The sequence below is a fragment of the Plecotus auritus genome (genome assembly GCF_963455305.1).
Source record: "Plecotus auritus genome assembly, chromosome: 8".
In the NCBI taxonomy this organism is placed as follows: Eukaryota; Metazoa; Chordata; class Mammalia; order Chiroptera; family Vespertilionidae; genus Plecotus; species Plecotus auritus.
This window is the reverse complement of record NC_137782.1, coordinates 44,924,673-44,944,624: the sequence shown is the minus strand read 5'-3', so window position 1 is coordinate 44,944,624 and position 19,952 is coordinate 44,924,673. Positions and strand designations below refer to the sequence as shown.

Below are 19,952 nucleotides of genomic sequence, written 5' to 3'. Positions count from 1 at the left end.
AGGATGGTAGTGAAGGGTAGACCACATTCAGTCATGACATGTTGGCGGTGTTATGTCCATAGAGGTTGGTGAGTTTATTTTAATTAGCATTCTATGATGGCTAATCCTAAATCATGCCTGGTTTCGGATTTTAACTGAGAGGATATTGAGAATTTTACATTACTCATGCTTTCTGTGGACCAAATTTAAAGAATTTTTACTTACTTTAAATCACATTTTGGATGAATAAATATTTTGCATTTGACTATGACTTCAGTGTGTTTCAGGATTATAAATTTCTCCTCTTAATATCTACAACACTTATTTAGTGTTATAGCTATTCAGTGGGATCATGTAAGCATCTTCCATTAGGTGGAAGCTGTCCCTCCCTGTGTACTTTGTTTGTTCCCCTGTGCGGTATCATGTTTTTGTTTCAATTCTTAAAAGTTAAACATTTTAACTAATTTTTTTTCTTTTTAAACTGCACTGCATTTTCTAAGCTCAAGCCTCTTAAATTATACTTGCTCATGTAAATAAGCTGCGCTTTGCAACTTTGGGTTCTTAACCTTTGCTCTTTGCTATTAGCTTTATGCTTTTTTAATTATAGGAAAATAGAGGACAGTAGGGAAGTTATGACTTAAATGGACTGTTGTTATTACTGTATTCTTTCTTAAGGAAATGAAAAATGTTATTTATTTTGTCCAAATCAAGCAGAAACAAATAAAGAATATTTTGTACTGTTATTTTTGCTAATCCTTTAATATCATCACAGTTTGATTCTTCATATATAATAATTATTTTTTCATTTTAATGATTGATGATGTGATCAGTTATTTATAGTTGTCCATAGTAATTATATATTAGATGGAATATAATGAGCATTATTTTCAGTGTATAGAGATGGATTATTTGAATAATTAAGTCATAATCATTTAAAAAATAAATATATATTATTTTAGCCACAAAACTGAGGTTCCACAATATTGTAGGAAAAGAACCAAATCGACCGTACATAAAAAGAAAAGAAGCAGTTGCAATTTTAGGAATTGTTTTGGTTGTGGCTTTTGACACATCTCTTCCAGAAGGCCACAGTGCTTCACAGTCTCATGAAGCCCGTTTGTGCAAACATGTCCAGATGAATTCAGTGTTTAATGTTAAGAATCTTATAACATGCCAATTTGATTTGTAGTCCCTCATATCATAGAATGCTAATTAAAATCATATTTTTGCATATGTCATGCCTTTCATGTACATATGCAAATAGATTCTGTTGCCTTTCAGCTACTAGTAATTAACTTTATGAAGGACAGCTGTAATACATAATTAACAAAAATGTTTGCAAGCCCTTTTACACTGAAAGTTACAAGAGTAAAATTTATATTTTTGCTCATGAAGAGAGCCATTTGAATTTGATGCTTCTGAGAGAGATCTAAATTGTTTTAAACAATCACAGAATGTAATTAAATCGATGTTGTACCATATTTAGTAGAAGAATGTTGCTCCATGCACTGGCTGCAGATTCTTGTCCATTTCATATCTTTGTCAACAAAATTGGATTAAGTGAGCTGATTTGTGTATGAAATAAGATAGCATGTCAGGTAATACTCTTTTTTTAGTGATTCATATGTTCTTGGTACTTCAGCACGTTTTTTGGTGTTTTTTTTTTGCCTGTGCTGCAGATACAATAAACATTTATATCATTGTTAAAAACCTCTCTTCAAATTATTATCATGTTTTTAAGGCAATTCCATGAAGGCTATTCATTTTGTCTTTTACAGTCCCTTAAATATTTAATAAAATGACATTTTCTGAAATCATCTCGTGATTGAAGTGTGGGATCAACTAGGGGGCAGTGAATGTTATTGCATTGAAATATTGCTTTCTCTTGCTTCCTAACCGACAGTGAAGACAATGACTAAAAAACTAAAATCATTGTTTTGGTCACATTAGTATACTCAAATAAGAAAGTGAACCAGTCACTTAAATGCAGTTTATTTCTGACTTCCAAATATTACAGTAAATTTGATCTGTATGCAGATCTCTGTTTAGCAAGAGTGCCATTGTAATGTGCATTATGTTACATCCATATATATATGCCTATTTTTAAATACTTTTTGTACATAATTCTAGCAGAGAGTCAAGTTTTATAATTACTGTTATTTTTTTTTTAGGGTTGCTTTTGTAATGAAGAAGCACTTAAATACTCATCTGCTAGGCAAACATGGAGTTGGCACCCCCAAAGAAAGGTAATTTTCATTCATTTTTTAAAATCAATGTATTTTCATTTCAGAATTTGTTTAATAAGGTGACTTCTAGAATTTTTTCAAGTCTGTTCACATGGTTTGCATTTGTGGTACTCTGTTGTTGAATATCATGTTTTATGCCCTTCTCCCCCCAAAATGTACTGCCATATTAAGATTTGAAAGGATTTGAGGAACTTTGAGTTTGTGAATTTGTAAAACAACCTTCAAATAGAAGAGTTAAATTAGAGGGAATTGACCTCTGCTGATACATTTGAATGAGCTAAAATAAGTATGTAAGACTACACTTTGTCTATTTTTCCCTTGTATTTTTATTTTGAGGTTTTAAAATAACATTTTTGAATTCTTACTGTAGAATTAAACATTGCTAATATTAAAGAAATACATCTTTGTCATTCCCAAAATAATACTACAGTTGCCATGTCATGAAAAATAACACTGTAATTATTATGTCATCAACTGCCAGGCTTTCTTTTTTCTTGCTACTGTATCATAATTAGCTTCATCACCTCCTAGAGTTAATCGTATTAGGTGAGCTGCAATATAGTAATGTCAGATACCAGGTGAGCATGGCTACTTCTGAAATTTTTAAATCTTTAACACCTGCAGCCAGTCAGAGCCAGGGCAGGTACTCTCACCTTCCTTCAAAGATATCAATATTCAGCTTTCCTCAAATCCTCCAAGATGGTATCAGAAATTCTGGACACTCCTGGAAAGTTGTTTGTTTTTAATACTCTTTTAAAATGTCAATGATCATGCAACTTATTCTGTCACACTATATCCTAGGGCCTCTTCTGCCATATTTTTAAATGTTTAATTTCCTTTGTAAAAATTTAAAATGCCCTTAAAGTATTTTTTTATGTTTACAAGGAATTTAATTTGACTTTTCTATTGGAGGCATGTTATTTTCTTTAGCATTTTAGTTTGGACATGACTGCTATGTCAAAAAATGGGATGTCCCATATGTTTACTTTTTGCCTTTGGTTTTTTATATTTTTCTTTATGACATATTTAATTTGAGTCAAAATGTATATTTTGAACATATCCTGGATGCTTTATTCTTGAAATTCAAAAAATTCTATATTATTTACATTATAATTTGTGACTTACGTTTCATGATTTCAAAGTTATGTTTCATAAGTGTTTAAGAAGTGGAAACAAAACATTTTTAATTTCTAGATTCTCATTGATTTCATGTGGATTATCTCAATTAATTATTCTATGACCCTATTAGCAGTGTATTATTATTCTAGTTTCATAGGTCTAAGGACTGTGATTCAGGAATATACAATTTTTTATTCAATATCTCAAATGTTAGAATTGTTATTTTTCTTACTCCAATTCTACTGCTCTCTCTTCTACTAATTATATTATCTCACATTGAGAATCTATACATATCGGTATTTAGGATGTTTTATTCACAAATAAATTTGAATGAAAACAATCTAGATCAGATAGCTAGTAAAAAGAAAATACTTCCCTACTATATAACTAGTATACATTTTGAACTCAACTATGTAATTTATTATCTTATACATATACTAGGGGCCCGTTGCATGATATTCGTGCAAGAATAGGTCCCTGGCTTCACTCCCAGCCGTCTGGGACCCAGCAAGTCCTCGCTCCCCACCCCAGCTGCCCAGGAGCTGGCAAGTCCCCACTCCCTGGCCGCCCAGGAGCCGGCAAGTCCCCGCTCCTGGGCCGCCTGGAGCCGGCATGTCCCTGCTCCTACCAGGAGCCGGCAAGTCCTTGCTTCTGTCTGGAGCACCACTCCAGTAGCTCCCTCCGCTGCCCCGCTTCCCCTCATAGCAGGCTTCACAAGCTCTGCGCCTGCATATGCAAATTAACATCCATCTTTGTTTGGTTAATTTGCATACTCACTCTGATTGGCTGTGGGCGTAGCAGAGTGATGGTTAATTTGCATGTTTCTCTTTTATTAGGTAAGATTTATCCTCCAGGCACTTCAAAAATAGTAGATGTCATATATATGTTATAGTAGAAGTTTGGTTTTTCCCTTTATCTTTTCCTGTACACTCCAGGAATACTCTCTTGTTTTCACCTGTTTCAGTCCCTAATACATAAAGGGAGTCTAAAAAGAGGCAAGAGAAAGATTTCATGTTTTTCTCCCCTTAGAAATACGATATTTTTTTTCAGCATCACTGGCACGATTTTTCTCCTAAAATCAGGAAATGAATATCACATGGGGAGTACAACCCATCTTCTGGATTACTGCCTTCTGAGTAGTTCAAGTTTATATAAACTAAGCATCTTAGATTGTATTGCTTTTCCTCTTAAAAGCTCTGAGCTTCAGGTTACTTTCTGTTTATGGTACCTGTTTATAAGATGACATTCCCTCTTATTCATAGAAATGCTAAGTTCAAATGCCAGGACCTCAGCAGCAGTATCAGTTTCCAGTGGACGTCCATAGCTGGAGAAGACTGAGGCTTAATTAGCAGCACCTAGCACAGTAAATGCCAAAAGGATCTCTCCTTCTAGTCCACTTTCCTCCATTCCTTCTTGAGGGAATCAATGCCTTTTAGTGATTATAGGAAACAAAGAAACTACCAGCATACTGAACCCTCACTTTGGGCATAACTGTTCTCTAAATTAAGTTAAACATTTTTTTCTTACCTATTTAAAACATTAATGTCTTGGCTATAATTTTGCAAGCTTGCTATATTTTAATTTCTTCAGGAAAGTTTAATTGGTTTATTTTTTTACGTTTTGAATTTGATTCTCACCTTTTATGCATTGCATATTATAGCAAATAGTAATAGAAGTTAGCTAAATAGGCTGTGAACATTAAATTAATAATGCATTTTGTTTGCAAGTATTTAGGCCTTGTGCTTTGACTGATGTATGCAAAAATGATAATTTATTACAAATCAGTTCATATACTTACACTATCGTTTGATGAACCAATAAATCTTCTTAGCATGACTGTGATTAGCAACAGAAAACTAAATAATTTCAAATATTTTTTTTTTGACACCAGGAACTCCTGAAGTGATGGCTTGTGTAGGAACATACTTTTATGTTCCTTAATTTGCATGAACTTATTTCAAGGTCGTGCATTGCCATATTTCAGAAATCTTATACACTTAAATGTAAATAACTAAATGTAGCCAAATTCACATTTTAAAATAAACTCCAATTAATTTTGCAGCTTTTTCTCTAAAGTATTCCCTATTTTAAAAAAGTAATTCTCTTTTCGTATTAGTAAGCCACAGTATCTTTATGACTTTAAAATCATTAACAGAAATCTAGAAAACGAGCTTCTGCACAGTTACCATGATTGAAACAGCCATGATCAGTATCTCTGTGTGAAGGCCAGGCTGTGGAGAGCGCTGGCATTGATAGTTTAGCACTCGGGTATCAGCTGGCTGTGAGTGACCATGTGAATAGGAGGAGGGGAGACGATCGCTCAGAATCTCTGACCTTATCGCTGCTTCTGTGGTGTCAGGACCCCGTCAGGAAAGGCCACACTGGCAGCATCTCAGGAACAAGGCTGACATGCTCTCGAAGCCACTTGTACCAGGAAAGGGTTTTAATTTTATTTTTTAAAGAATAGTTTATTGATTTTTAGAGAGAGAGGAAAGGAGAGGTAGAGAGAAACATCTCTGTGAAAGAGAAACATCCATCTGCTGCCTCCTGCACACCCCCTACTGAGGATGGAGCCTGCAACCCAGGCATGTGCCCTGACCCAGAATTGAAACAGCAACCATTTGGTGGATGGGACGATGCCCAACAAACTGAGCCACACAGGCCAGAGCCCAGGAAAGGATTTTAAAGTGATGCCTGCATCAGAGAGTCTAAGAGTTAAATGTTTTTACACAATGAAAAGAAATGCATTTGTTTTTTCAGTTATTAATGAATATCCACATCAAAATTTTAGTATTTTTTTGTGTGAAACAGTTTCTGGAGGAGCCTATGAAGGTTGTGTGTCTTATTGTCAACATAGCTGTGGTTTGTGTTAAGGCCCCTGGGCTGGCTCAGGGCTGATGTTTTCATTCAGGGGCATGCATTTCCCCCAGGCCTCCTTCAGATGGCTAGGCCTTATCATTGGTGCTAGCTTCTCCCCTTTTATCAGACATTTGGGATTTGGGATTGGTCATCTTTCTTTATCAGTACCTTTAATCTTACTGAGAAGTAAATCTTTCCCATGCAGTCTCATCTGTACTAAATATCACTGAGTCTTACTGTGGGACAGAAATTCTGTGAGTCTTTTAGCATTGATCTGGTCTCCTTTTTCTCTCTTTTCTCAAAACCTTTATATTTATACTAGAGGCCCGATGCATGAAAATTCATGCAAGAGTAGGCCTTCCTTCTTCCGGCTGCTGGCACCAGCTTCTCTCCGGCACCCTCTGCCACCCTCCGGCACCTGGGACCTGGACTTCCCTCTTCTGGCCACTCCCAGGCACCCGGGACCCAGGCTGGCTTCCCCCTGGGCCGCCTGCAGGCACCCGGGACCCAGGCTGGCTTCCCCCGGGCCACCTGCAGGTATCTGGGACCCCAGCTGGCTTCCCCCGGGCCGCCTACAGGCACCCGAGACCCAGGCTGGCTTCCCCCTGGCCGCCTGCAGGCACCTGGGACCCGGCTGGCTTCCCTCCGGCTCCAGCTTCGTCAGGAAGGATGTCCTAAATGACATCAGGTCTAATTAGCATATTACCCTTTTATTATTATAGATGTAAAATTGTATGGAAGTATCATCAGTGTTTCCTGTTTTTCAGTTTAGATGTAAGCCTCACCCTTTTTCTTAAAACATGAAAATCCTAAACCCATCATTCCTGGGAAAAGCCCATATACATGTACACACAGTTGCTCTTGGAACTTGGCTAGCAGTACTTTGTGTTGATTAGAAATTTAGGCTACTTTTAAATGAGAGAATAATACCATGTATAAAAACTCTGAATTCAGAAAAGATTGAATTCATAATATGACATTAACTCCGGTTATTGTCACTTTACTATCCATTTTAAAGAAATAATTTGCCTTTGGCTAAGTTGTTATTACTGCATGTATTTCCTTTTATTAAAGAATCAGTAGTTTTCCTCAGTGTTTATTCTGTGTGAATTTCTGCAAGGTGAATACTGAGAGGAAGCTAAATCTCATGGATGCATGCATAGAGATATATTATTCCGTGTCCTCTGTCCCTCATGTCAGTCACTTCCTGTTTCCTGGCTTTTGGCTGATGCTCCCCCAAATCCACTGCTTATATTGGTCTACACCAGGGGTGGGCAAACTTTTTGACTCGAGGGCCACAATGGGTTCTTAAACTGGACCGGAGGGCCGGAACAAAAGCATGGATGGAGTGTTTGTGTGAACTAATATAAATTCAAAGTAAAGGAGCGGAGGGGAGAGCAAGAGAACCAGATAGAACAGCCGGATCTGGCCTACGGGCCGTAGTTTGCCCACAGCTGGTCTACACTGTCACTTCTTCCCTTACTCTGATGTTTGGCAATCTTTTCTTTTCATGAAGATCAAATTTAGGATATTTTTAGGATGTTCTCAGCTTTAAAAAATACTTAAATAAGCAACTCTGTTGAGCCAAAGTGGAGGACAAACATATCAGTTGTTTTAATCTAGGTTGCTTATTTCAATGAGAGGGAGATGGTTAGATTTTAATGACTTAATATTGCTATTGCATGAGTGTAATACTGTCTTTCTTCTATGGTCTCCCTTTTTTCCACCCTTAGACAGTATCCACTTTACAAATAGGATGATATGGTTATTGGACATGGTCTTATTGTGGCAAAGTGGAACTGAAAAGGCAGATAGCCCTGCTCAGTAATTACCTTTACATGGAAAGATGGGAAAAAGTCACATCAGTTCAGCTAGCCAAGATTATTATTTTTAGAAAATTTCCTTCTATATTTTCCTGAATTAAACTGACAAATTATTAAGGAACATAGGAGATAAGTATATATTTTTTTACCAAAGTCATCTTGTCAGCACATAGGAAGTATTTCTAAATTTAAATGGATAATTTAGATATTTTGTGGTTGCTTTATGACAACCGTTTTCTTCCTGAAATCGCTATTTTGTAATTTATATTATAGACTTTCTAGTGAACATTAACAAAAGTAAGTTCCAGTGGTGAAGAATTCTGGGACCTCAGCTCCTTTATTTGTTGAAGTTTCCAGCTCGATTATTTGTGGGAGGTTTTTGGACCTTGCACAGGGAATTCGTGGGGCTCATCTCTGAGGGGATAGAAGCCCTCTTCATGCTCATCAGTCCATGGCTTCCTCAGCTTCCATAGAGAATGGCCATCCTACCTGGACTGCCTGGGTCCGGTGTATTCCTCAGATGATTTACTTTACTGTCAGGATACTGATTCCTTCCATTCATTTGTTAATGAGAGGTCAGTTTTATTATTGGATTAGGCCCATCACTAGGGGGCTGCTTTCCTTCACTGCATTGTTTTTGTTTTTTTCCCTCCAATAAAACTGATTTTGTACTTAGTTTATATGATAATGACTTAAATTTAAAAGTAACCTTATAACACCCATGTATTTATTGTAAAGATAGTGCTCAGGGTCCTGCTCATGTCATATCATCCTGTGATACTCAAGATTTCTCTCTAGTCTTTATTCCAGGAAAAGGTGTGCCTTTAGGAAACAACTTGTCACTTTGGTCTTGTGTTAGCACATCGTGGATAGAATTGAGTTTTCATCTGTGTTCATTGCTGAGAAGCTCAGCGCCAAAATTGGAGTCCACATCCAGAAAGCAGGGTGGGCTTCATGGAGGCGTTTTATTTCCTACTGTTATTTCTGCACCTATCTCTTTTCCCCTTTGGGAAATTCCCATTTCATATGCGCAATATTTTGTAACAACCTCACATAATTCAGGGGAAGTTTTGCAGTGGGAATTTTTGTAAAGCAGGGTCAGTATTTGTCTGGGAGTATACATGTCTTCAGCCACGTAGTTTTGGGGGTAATGTGTTGATCAGCGTTAGCCCCATTATGAGGCTTTTAAAAAATCGTCCTTGCCCACTGTATGAAAACTTAGTGTATTTCTTTGTATTGCTCCAATGGTGCTTTTATTTGTCATGATTATTTGTTGTTTGAAGAATGCTTGCTGAGCAGACGTAGCTAGTGTGTCTCCCCAGCAAAGATGGGAGCACTGTGTGCCTTGTACTCCAGATGCTCGCCCTCCAAAGTGACTGCTCTTCTGAATGTATCATGGGTGTGTTGATAAAATACCATATTTGCTAAAAAAAAGGGAATACTCATGATAGTAGTAGAGGGATTTTAAGTGTTAGTAGTATATATGTGTTACAAAAGTATAAGATTATTTTCTACTCTAAGATTCATTCTTTAATTTTAAGCCAGCATTTTATTGAGCATTATAATATGATTCTTGTTCTTTAGAAGTTATAGGTTGTTATGCAGTTATCCATAATATATAAAAAACAACAACACAATGACACAGAAGAAAGTTTTAGAAGAGGGAACAATTAATCCTCCTTAAGGGATATTCTAGGGAAGCCAGTAAGGGCCTCTCATTTATTCCTCCAATAAACCTTTCCTACATCTACTTCAGTTACTACTGTGTTCCAACATTGAGATGGTAAGTAGTGTTTGGAGATGACACAGCCTCTCTTCTTATAACCCTTAGATTTCTAGTTGAAGGGTTGAGGGTAAGGACTGAAAGATAACACACATGTAAAGGAAAAAGCATTTTATTAGGTGTTAGACTCTGATGAAAATACAGGGGGGTGCTGTTCTAGAGCATGTATGGGAGAGGTATAGTTTAGGATGGGTGGTCAGGAAAGACCTTTTTTTTTTTTTTTTTTTTTTTTTAAATATATTTTATTGATTTTTCACAGAGAGGAAGGAAGAAGGATAGATAGTCAGAAACATCGATGAGAGAGAAACATCGATCAGCTGCCTCCTGCACACCCCCCACTGGGGATGCGCCCGCAACCAAGCTACATGCCCTTGACCGGAATCGAACCTGGGACCTTTCAGTCCGCAGGCTGACGCTCTATCCACTGAGCCAAACCGGTTTTGGCAGGAAAGACCTTTTTAAGGGGCTACATTTTAAATGGGACAATGGAGAGCAGAGAACACAGTTGGAGTCTTTGAGAAGTGTGTGAACTCGTGGTATCCTGATCTAGTGTGCCTGGTGTGACCTGGGGCACCTGACTCAGGGGGTGTGGAATAGGTGATGAACTGATTCCAGACTGTGCAGGTTTAAGAAATGGTCTCCAATGGGGCATTTCATTTAGTGGATGTGGGAAGGATACGGATTAGCCCGGGACACCGGGTTGAAAACAGGCTGAGAAGATCCTTGAAAGCTGCATTGGTTACTTTTCTCTGTACATCAGAGGAGCCAGCACAGCCTAGAGCTGGTTTGGGATCCTACCCCTGTCAGTGTAGAGTCCAGACACCATGGAGAGACTGGGGGCAGGTAGATGGTGGTGTCAGTGACATTTGCTGGGGACGTCCCTGCTCCCTAACAGACTGCCTGGTCCCTTTTGTTCCTTCAGATCCAGGCTCAGGTGCTTCTCCCAAATTCCTGTTGCAGAACTAGCTGCAAAGAAGCCTTTTAATTATCCATTTGATTTTGTTAGATACATTCTTTGCCCGACTCCACAATCTATGTCTTCCTTTTTATATACTTTGTTCTGCCTCTTCCCCGATGCACTCAAACTGTACTCCATCTCCTGGTTATCCAACCAAATTATTTTTTACTTCAAGTCTCAGTCTGACGCTCTGACTTCTAGGAGTCCCTGTCTTGTTTATTCCATCTCTAGTTGATTGTTTTTATTTTATTCCTGTAAGTATATATAGAAATTCCTCTAGCCAATCACTACTGTCTCCTAACAAAGAAACCCAAGACTATACCAATAGTGCACATATTAGAACTCTGTCTGTAGTGCTAGTTCAGCGAGTTTTTAGAACAGAAATGTGTGCTTTAGTACTGATGATCCTTATTAAAATGACATCTTATCCTATTGCTTTCTACTTCATTCCTATGTAGAAATAGATAAAATTGAGTTTTGTGGAATTAGGAAACTATTCTTTTTCTAGTATGTTCCCATTGCTCTTGCAGGCAATAATACATTGTTGTTGAATGTGAGAAGTTGATTTTTTTAAGGAATTGTTTTCTTGCTATCATTTAGTCTAGTAATTCAATCAGGTCTTCAACATAGGATTATCTGTTCTTTTAAATTTTAAAAAAGACAGTGAGTAAATGATCCCAAATATGATGGATGGAATATGTTAAATGTTCAGAGTATAGGTATTTCTCCTGGCAGGCATCTAGAATATTTTTGTCTATTCTCTTATTTTACTTAAGTTACTTTTAGAACACTGGGCTTATACATCTGGACTCTGACTAAACTATGCTCTAAGCTCTTGTCTTTAATTCCCAGTCAGCGCCAGAATTAAAAAGAACAAAAGCCTGTATGTTCACTGCAGCCTTCAATTATGGTTAATTACCAACTTTATACAGTTTCATTATATGTACTGACTTTTTGTGAGAGGTTCTTTATATTCGTGATGTCTTGGTACTTGCTTATAAAAGTCCAAGATTAAAAATTTCCTGAGGAATTTTCAGAAAACTTACAGCCTTTCTGAAATAATTTTTGTAAAGTTGGATCAAAGCAATTTGATCATCCATTTTAACAGAAGAGAAACAAGATGTTTACATTTTATTATACTACAGAACTCTAAAAGGAAAAACCAAGTACTTATATAGGTTATTCTCTAAGGTATTTCCTCCCCCATTTTTTAGTCCTAGTGTCACTTGTGTAATTAATTGTGAGCTTAAAACAAAGGGCCAAAATATGGTGCTACTCTCATTCTTACTACCCACAGGAGAAAATAGGCAGTGACATTCTGTAGGAGATATGTGGATCTTGAGTTAATCTTAAGACAAAATGACCATCTTATATGTTAGCTAATTCTTTATTCCTTTCTAAAGAATTATGACAACAATTGATATTTACTGAGATATTAGCACCTCCTAATGTTGAGTTAGATGAAATCAACACTTAGGTTAAAAACAGTCAAATATTGGTAATTTAGTATGAATCAACCTTATTCTACTTAGAGCTATTTCTAGCATATGATGTTAAAATAGAGATCCGCTTTTCTGGGAGGTAATCATTTCCATTGAGTTTTAATATAATCCAGTTCTTCCTTGTTTTGTGATAATGATTTCCTGGACATAGCCTTGTATAGTGTGATTTCTGTCTCAGCATCCCTGTTAGTATTTCCACTCAGTTTCTGCTGGAAGCCACACCACCAGTCTGTCGGCCGGGGTCAGTGGGTACTTTCTTTCAAGGCCCAGATTTTGTCTCACTGTGGAAAGCCCTTCCTAGATTTCCAGTCTAGACAATCACTTCTTACCCAGAAGCATGATGTCCTTTCCTCTTAGCACATTGTTTTGTTTTCCTTTTGTGAATGTGTACGCTCTGTCTCTATAGTAGATAGTTTCTTCTCTGTCTCAGCTTTCCAGAGGGTAATCAGCACTTGTGAATATTCATAGATTTAAGATATGGAATCTGCATTGGAACTCTTTTGAATGGATTTCTTCTTAGCTGGTCTAAGTATATGATTTATGATTGCATTATGAGAAAGGTCTTGCAGGTTAGTGAAGTTCTACATAACTGTAATGTCCTGCTTCTTACTGGGGTCAACCTCGAGTACACTCTCTGTGTCCATGTGGCCTCCCCTCTCATCTGTGATGCTGAAGAGGACACCTGTTCTCGTTTCTCAGGGTTTGGTGAAGGGGACATGAACTGATAGTTATACAAATACAGAAAATTATACTATATACATAGCATTTATAATTAACAGAGTGCTTGTTTTTAGGTGAAAACATTAGTGTTTTGATGCTAAGGTATGCATATTATCTGTGCCCTCATTTCATGCTAGTCTGGTAGAGCAAAGAATTATGGGAAACAGCAGATTCAGTATAGCAGGTTCAGTAGAACACACATATAAAATTTTTTATTTAAATTAGACACAATTTTTCTTTGTAGCTAATTATAAAACAATAATTTCCCCATTCATTCTCACAGTGCATTGTGGTGTTCACACTGTCTTTTCCTCATCTTATATTTATAGTTATATTAGAGGCCCAGGTGGAGTCCCTCAGCCTGGCCTGTGGGGATTGGGCCGAAACCGGCAGTCCGATATCCCCCGAGGAGTCCCAGAGTGCGAAAGGGCACTCTGCAAAGTTGCTGTAGCTTGGCAGCTCTGTTGAGCGTCTGCCCCCTGGTGGCCAGTGCATGTCATAGCTACCAGCCAGTTGGCCAGTAGCTGATCACTGGTCACTTAGGCTTTTATATATATAGATATAGATAACAGGCATATACCATATATTTTTGGCACATAGAAAGATACAGACTTATTGCTGAATTTCATATCTTTTCAAATTTATGCCTTTGCCTTTTGAAAAAATATATTGGTCATATGATAATCTGATTTGGAAGATGAGGAAACACTTTAACAAAAGAATTTTCCTAATATTATTTACTGGAGGCCCAGTGCACGAATTTGTGCATGGGTAGGGTCCCTCTGCCTGGCCGGCGATCAGGGCCTATCAGGGCCATCTTGCCCAGTCCTGATTGGGTCTGATCAGGGTCAGTAGCCAGGGAAGGATCACAGGAGGGACTGCAGTAGGGCTCCAGGGCATGTCTGGCCCCATCTCACCCAGTCCCGATTGGCTGGACCCCAGCAGCAAGCTAACCTACTGGTCAAAGCATCTGTGTGGCCAGCCCAGGCAGGGCCTCGGAGGAGAGCTGGGGTGACAGGTCACGGGGAGGAGGAGGGAGGGACGTGGAGCCTGTCCCATGGGAGAGGCACCAGGCTCCTTGGATACCCCCACCCAGCAGCTTTTCTAGGCCCCTGCGCAGCTGTCGTCCTCTGCCCCTCACTGCCTCCTGCTTCCTTTCAAGTTTTGGACTCGGTTTCTCTGACTCAGCCCTGCCACCCTCTCTGCTGCATCCCTGGGAGCCCGAGGCTGCCTCTTGGCCTCGGGCAGGCGTGCCTGGCCCGTCTCCCCATAATGGTGCTACCCACTCTCCTGGTGTAGTTAGTGAAATTTAACAAATAAAAAGAGGCAGCTCTGAAGATTATAAATTGTGCACTGAGAACACCACTGGCTGCCAAGGGCTGTGCAGTCCACGGCTCTTGGATCATGCATAGCAGCCTCCTGCGCCACCCAGTCCCTCCTGGCTCCTGCCCCACCTCCCTTTGCCCAGGGCTCAGGCCAAACCCTGGGAGCTTCCTGATGGCTCTCACCTCACACCTCACTTTCCAGTCCAGCCCACCAGCGCCCCCAGCAAGCTAACCTGCTGGTCGGAACATCTGCTCCCTGGTGGTCAGTGCGCGTCATAGTGACTGGTTGAGCTGTCGAACTCCCAGCGGAACTCCCGGTCAAGGGGACAATTTGCATATTAGGCTTTTATTATATAGGATAAGTACTCATAGTAAAAGCACTCAATGAACATGTTTCTAAGTTTCAGTGAATTCTTGAGATCCCTCTTTTGATCAAACAGAAGAAAAAAAGCTTGCATAGAACATAGAACATAGTCATGTAAAACCAGTAAAAGCTTAAGTGCTCTGTTTGAATCTGGAGGGCCCCAAAGACCACATCAGAGGTGGGGCATCTTTCTCAAAGAAGCTGTGGACTTGGAGTTGCTTTCTGAAAATATACAAACATATTCTCGACCAAAAGTTAATAAAGGAATCTTTTCTATATAATTGATTTGGGATCCTTTTTATTTTTGCCCAAACGATTTTCCTTTGTCTTATTTAGACACCATGTGTGTTTTTCATGGGTGTCTTGCTGTTAGCATTACAAATGAAAATTAATTTTGTAAAGTAAAAATTTTCTAGATGTAATTTACTTATAGGATATTTTTCCTTACATGATATTACCCTACTATCCCCTCTTTTTTTGATTAATGGAAGCTTTTGTAAATTTTATAATGCAGTCTTGATAACTTTAAATTTTATTTTTTTGCACAAAAATATGACTGCTTTAGTTTCATTGCATGTTCAGGAATTTTACCATGAGATGAACTACCAATAGAAATTTTAGTTACCACTTTAGGAACAGCTTTTTGTCCAGTACAATTAAATTTTCTTGAATATTCTCTTATTTCAATTAGCCTATTTAAATTAATCTGAAAACTTGATTATTATTTTACTGTCAAATTTAATACTCTACCAACAATCTTAATTTACCCCGTAAATATTAGTGGAAAGGATTATTTGCATTCTTGAGTAGGCCCTGAGCATTCCTGGTGCTAGGCTGGATTTAGATATAGGGCAGCTGCTGTCGGCCAAGTCTCTGTCTGTTACCTGGGTCCCAATCTGAGCTGGGCCAAGTCACTGTCTGTCACCTGTGCCCCGATCTGACTGTGCGTAGGAAGCAAAGCAGCCATGGGGGCAGGAGACCTCCCTCAGATGGGGTGAGGGTTCAGGCCCCTGCAAGGTTGGGGTGGTGAGGGTCTGTGCCCCACCTCTGTTGACCCCCAAGTTCTCTCCTGATGTGGATTCCTGCAACAGAGAGGAATTGACAGGTCTGCTCCAACCACGAAGACAAGAGGAGAAACAGTCCAGAGATGGAAGACGCTGACAATGCCTTGCCACGCTAGCCGTCAGCAGGTTGTCTAGGACCAAACCAGAGAGGGTCGGACCTGCATTGCCACCATGTGCCCACCATCCAGATATCATTGCTGACATGTACACATAAGGAACTGTTTGACATTGAAACGGGGACTCCGAACTGTTGGACATTGAAATTGGGACTCAAACATTTTTTGTTATTATATGTTTATTTCTAGTCTGCAGAGGCAAGATTTTTTAAAGGAAAGAAATGGGGGAAAAATAGATACAGAGGCAAAGAAGCATTGAACAGACTGTCAAACTACAGCAGGAAGGCAGGGGAGGTTGGGGGGGGTGGGCTGTAAGAGTTCAACTGAAGGACTTGTACGCATGCATATAAGCATAACCAGTGGATACAAGACACTGGGGTGGGGGGGCGGTAAAGCCACGTACTGGGGGGGTAGGGGAGGCTGGGGGGGAGGTCAATGGGGAAAAAAAAAGGAGACATATGTACTACTATTTGTAATACTTCAAATAATAAAAAAAAATTCTTATCACAAGAAGGAAAAAACAGCAACAACAACAAAAAAAGCAGCTGTGGATTCCTCATCAGATCAATGAAAATCTCTCTGTACATGGAGCTCTTTTACTTGTACAGTGCGATTTACTGTTCATAATATAGTTGATGTCTGAATGATGAGACAATTAAATTTCTGTGGAAATTCTGTATTGAATCAGACATGCTCAGAGACTACTGAGTCAGGCTCTTAACTTACTTAGCTGGTGATAGCACTCAACCTTCAAGTCTCAGCACAGCTTTATTTACTGTGCTCTGCTTGTCAAAAGTATCTAATGCCTCGGAAGACGTGATTAAAATCAAAACTGTTTAATCCAACAGATCTAACTGTTGGAGTTGATGAAAACAGAGAATGAAAAAAAATCAGAGAATGTAATCATTCTTAGCTGGAAATACAAAGTTGAGCTAAATTAACACCTGGAATGTAATGTTCTAGTTTTCATGTCTGATGGTAAGTTCACAGACATTCATTATATTATTGAATGGACAAATAAAATAAAACGGAGTCTCAGTTGGACAAATGATAACCAAATATTATTTTTTACCCAATTTTGTGCCTGGAGATTTATGTAATAAGACCATGATTTCCCTGTTTAAATGGCCCTCATCATATGCTTAATGTGAAACAAAGAAAAGATGGTGTTTATTACTTTGATTTGGGTCTCTGGCTGATACAGAAAGAGCCCCACTGAGTGAAGGAGAACACTGGTCTGCATGTTGAAGAGATGGCTCTCCATAAATGGAAGACATTTGCAACAAAAATGTCATTTGTTAGAAAATTGGTATTATTTAAAATGTTATCAGAAATAACAGTGGTGAACTGTTAGCTTATTTGGCTGTTTTATTCATTTTAATTTTGAGAAAACTTTGATTTGGAAACTTTAGGAAGTGTTTTTCTTTGCATAATGTGAAGTTGATGTTGTAGGGACCCTCCACTGCCCATGTCATAGAGAAACATTTCTTCAAAATGAGGAAATTCTTAGGGGAGAAGGGTAATGAAGCCAACATGTGTTCCTCACAGATGGAGAAGATGCCATTACAGAAAGTCATGTCTCAGGAAGGAACATGCACACCAGGGTTCCAGGCAGCAGATGACTGACTTCGCATCTTGTGAGTCTAGATCAGGCTCCAGCCTGAGAAATGTCTGTATGAGCTCTGTCCTCGGAGACAGAGACTTTTAATCCCAAGATGAAGGTTGTGACTTGGAGTGAGAGATAGCTTTCTTTTCATATGCCCCATTTTAACTGACTATACTCTGCCTTAGAGTTACTTTTCTGATAGTTTCTACCACTGGTTTCAATTGTCTTTTTCTGCTGACTGATACCCAGGCCCCACCAGAGTGTTCAAAGCACGACTGGGTAGTGATCGCCTAGCTACTGCTGTCAAGGGGGGGGGGGTGCGACTGTCTCCACACATGTGCTCTGGCAGGTGCTGCCTTCGTTATTATGGTTTGGGTTGTGGAGACTTAGGTTAATGTTACTTACAGTAAGGATGCTCTGAAATAAGAGTACAGGGTGTTTTTTTTTTTCTTATTAAAAGAATTCATAACTATATTAAAGATTTTAGACTATATTTATAGAATCACTAAGAGTGTAAAGGGGGTCACTATTTAAAAAAAATACTTTACCACCTTTAAGGAGGGAACGTATGTTCTATAGGGGTTTCTAAAGGTCTCAGTTCATATGCCTTGCAAATGTCAGCAGCTTGCTATATTTAATTTGCCCTAACATCAGGTAGCTTATTGCAGAATAATGAAGAATTTTGGATTTTAAAGGGAACCTTTTAAATGTTTTAGATGTGAGAACAGTTTCATAGAGACTTGCCCTAGATCATCTAGCTATTCAAAATGGTGGCAATTAAAAATGAACTGCACCCACAGAGTTTGTAATTTCTGTATCCTTCTTTGGTAAAAGGAAGCTAGGGCTCCTTAGTTCTCTGGTAGAGCTACGCTTTTTCACAGGTGATCTCTGTTAGCAGTGCATGTAATGCTTCCTACCCTCTCAGCACTTTTAATCTTAGTAACTGCTGGTAAGGTATAAATCCTCCCCCCTTAAAGGTGCTTATTGATGAAGTAGACTACAGACATGGGCAAAAGTAAGTTTGCAGTTGTGAGTACACTGAACACAGAGTCTGTTCTAGTATTATTAATTAATTAATTATTGTTTTTATTATCCTTTTTAACCTACTTTTGCCCACTCCATACATAAAAACCAAGTCAGAGTTTAATGAACAATGAATATTGTTTTTTTAGTCTGAAGGATATTGCTGTAAAACTTTTCTAGTGCTGAAATTTACAGAAACTATAGATTTTTCTTTCAGTGATAGTGTCATTATTGTTTGCATATTGTTGGGTTGTACAGTATTAAACAAGATTTTTCTTGAGGATATTACACAATGAAATAGTAAATTGACTGAAGCATGAAGAAAGGTGTAGGAGTGCATTTCAGACCATCGGACTGACTGCAAAATATACACTTGCATATAGTAACATAAACGTGAAGCCAAAGGAACTTGGCCGTTTGTAGCATATACTAAGGCATATCATCCTATAAAATAAAGAGGGAATATGCTAATTGACCATCACTCTGTCACAAAGATGGATGCACCCACAGCTGAGACCAAGTTCCCATAAGGAGCCTTAACGAGCAATCAGCAGGGACCTGAGGCTACCCTCCCCTGTCCTTGTGGGACTTGACAGGGGACCTCAAGGTGCACTTCCTGTCCTGGTGCTGGGCTAGGGAACCTCACTCAGGCTGCTCCCAGCGCCAGGTCGGGGGACGAGGGACCTCAGGCCACGCCCCCCACCTGGTGGGACTTGATAGGGGACTTCAGGCTGCACACACACCTGGTGGGGCTTGATGGGGGACTTCAAGGTGCGCTTCCTGTCCTGGTGCTGGGCTAGGGGACCTCAGGCTGCTCCCCCTGCCCTAGCGCCAGGCTGGGGGACCTCAGGCTGCGCCCCCCACCAGGTGGGACTTGACGGGACTTCAGGCTGTGCCCCCCACCCCGGCACCAAGCCGGGGTACCTCAGACCGCACCCCCAGACCAGCAGGGCTTGACAGGGGACCTCAGGATGTGCCCCCCGCCCCAGCACCAGGCCAGGGGACCTGTGGCTGCACCCCCCTGCCTGGCTGGGCTTGACAGGGGACCTCAGGCCATGCCCCCCACCCAGCCAGGGCTTGACGGGAGACCTCAAGGTGCACCCTCAGTGCTGGGCTGGGAGACCTCAGGCCACACACCCCATCCTGGCGCCGGGCCAGGGGACCTGAGGCTATGCCCCCTGCCCAGCAGGGCTTGACAAGGGTGGGACTGGCCAGGTCTGGATCTAGCCCAATGGGGGCGGGGGGGCAGCCGGGTCTGGGTCTCATGCGATTTTGAGGTGTATGTTGGGGGGTGGAGACTTGACTCTGAGTCCTGTGGTGAGCCCTAGACTCTGACAGGAGGAAGGTTTTCATATATATTTTACTAATTTTCTTTCATCTCTGACATTTTTATAGAGAAAGGGCAAATAGCAATATTAAATTATTTCCTCTAATTATTCCCCTTTTAATGTGCACGAATTTCGTG

General features: G+C 39.7%; 1 protein-coding gene across 1 annotated transcript in view; it reads left to right on the top strand.

Moving 5' to 3' along the window:
- ZNF407 (zinc finger protein 407) overlaps positions 1–19,952 on the top strand; it is a 403,634-nt gene that overhangs the window by 164,513 nt on the left and 219,169 nt on the right. The window contains exon 4 of the mRNA XM_080683401.1: positions 2,151–2,225. Within this exon, the coding sequence (XP_080539527.1) occupies positions 2,151–2,225 (75 nt within the window). The remainder of the gene's footprint in view (positions 1–2,150; positions 2,226–19,952) is intronic.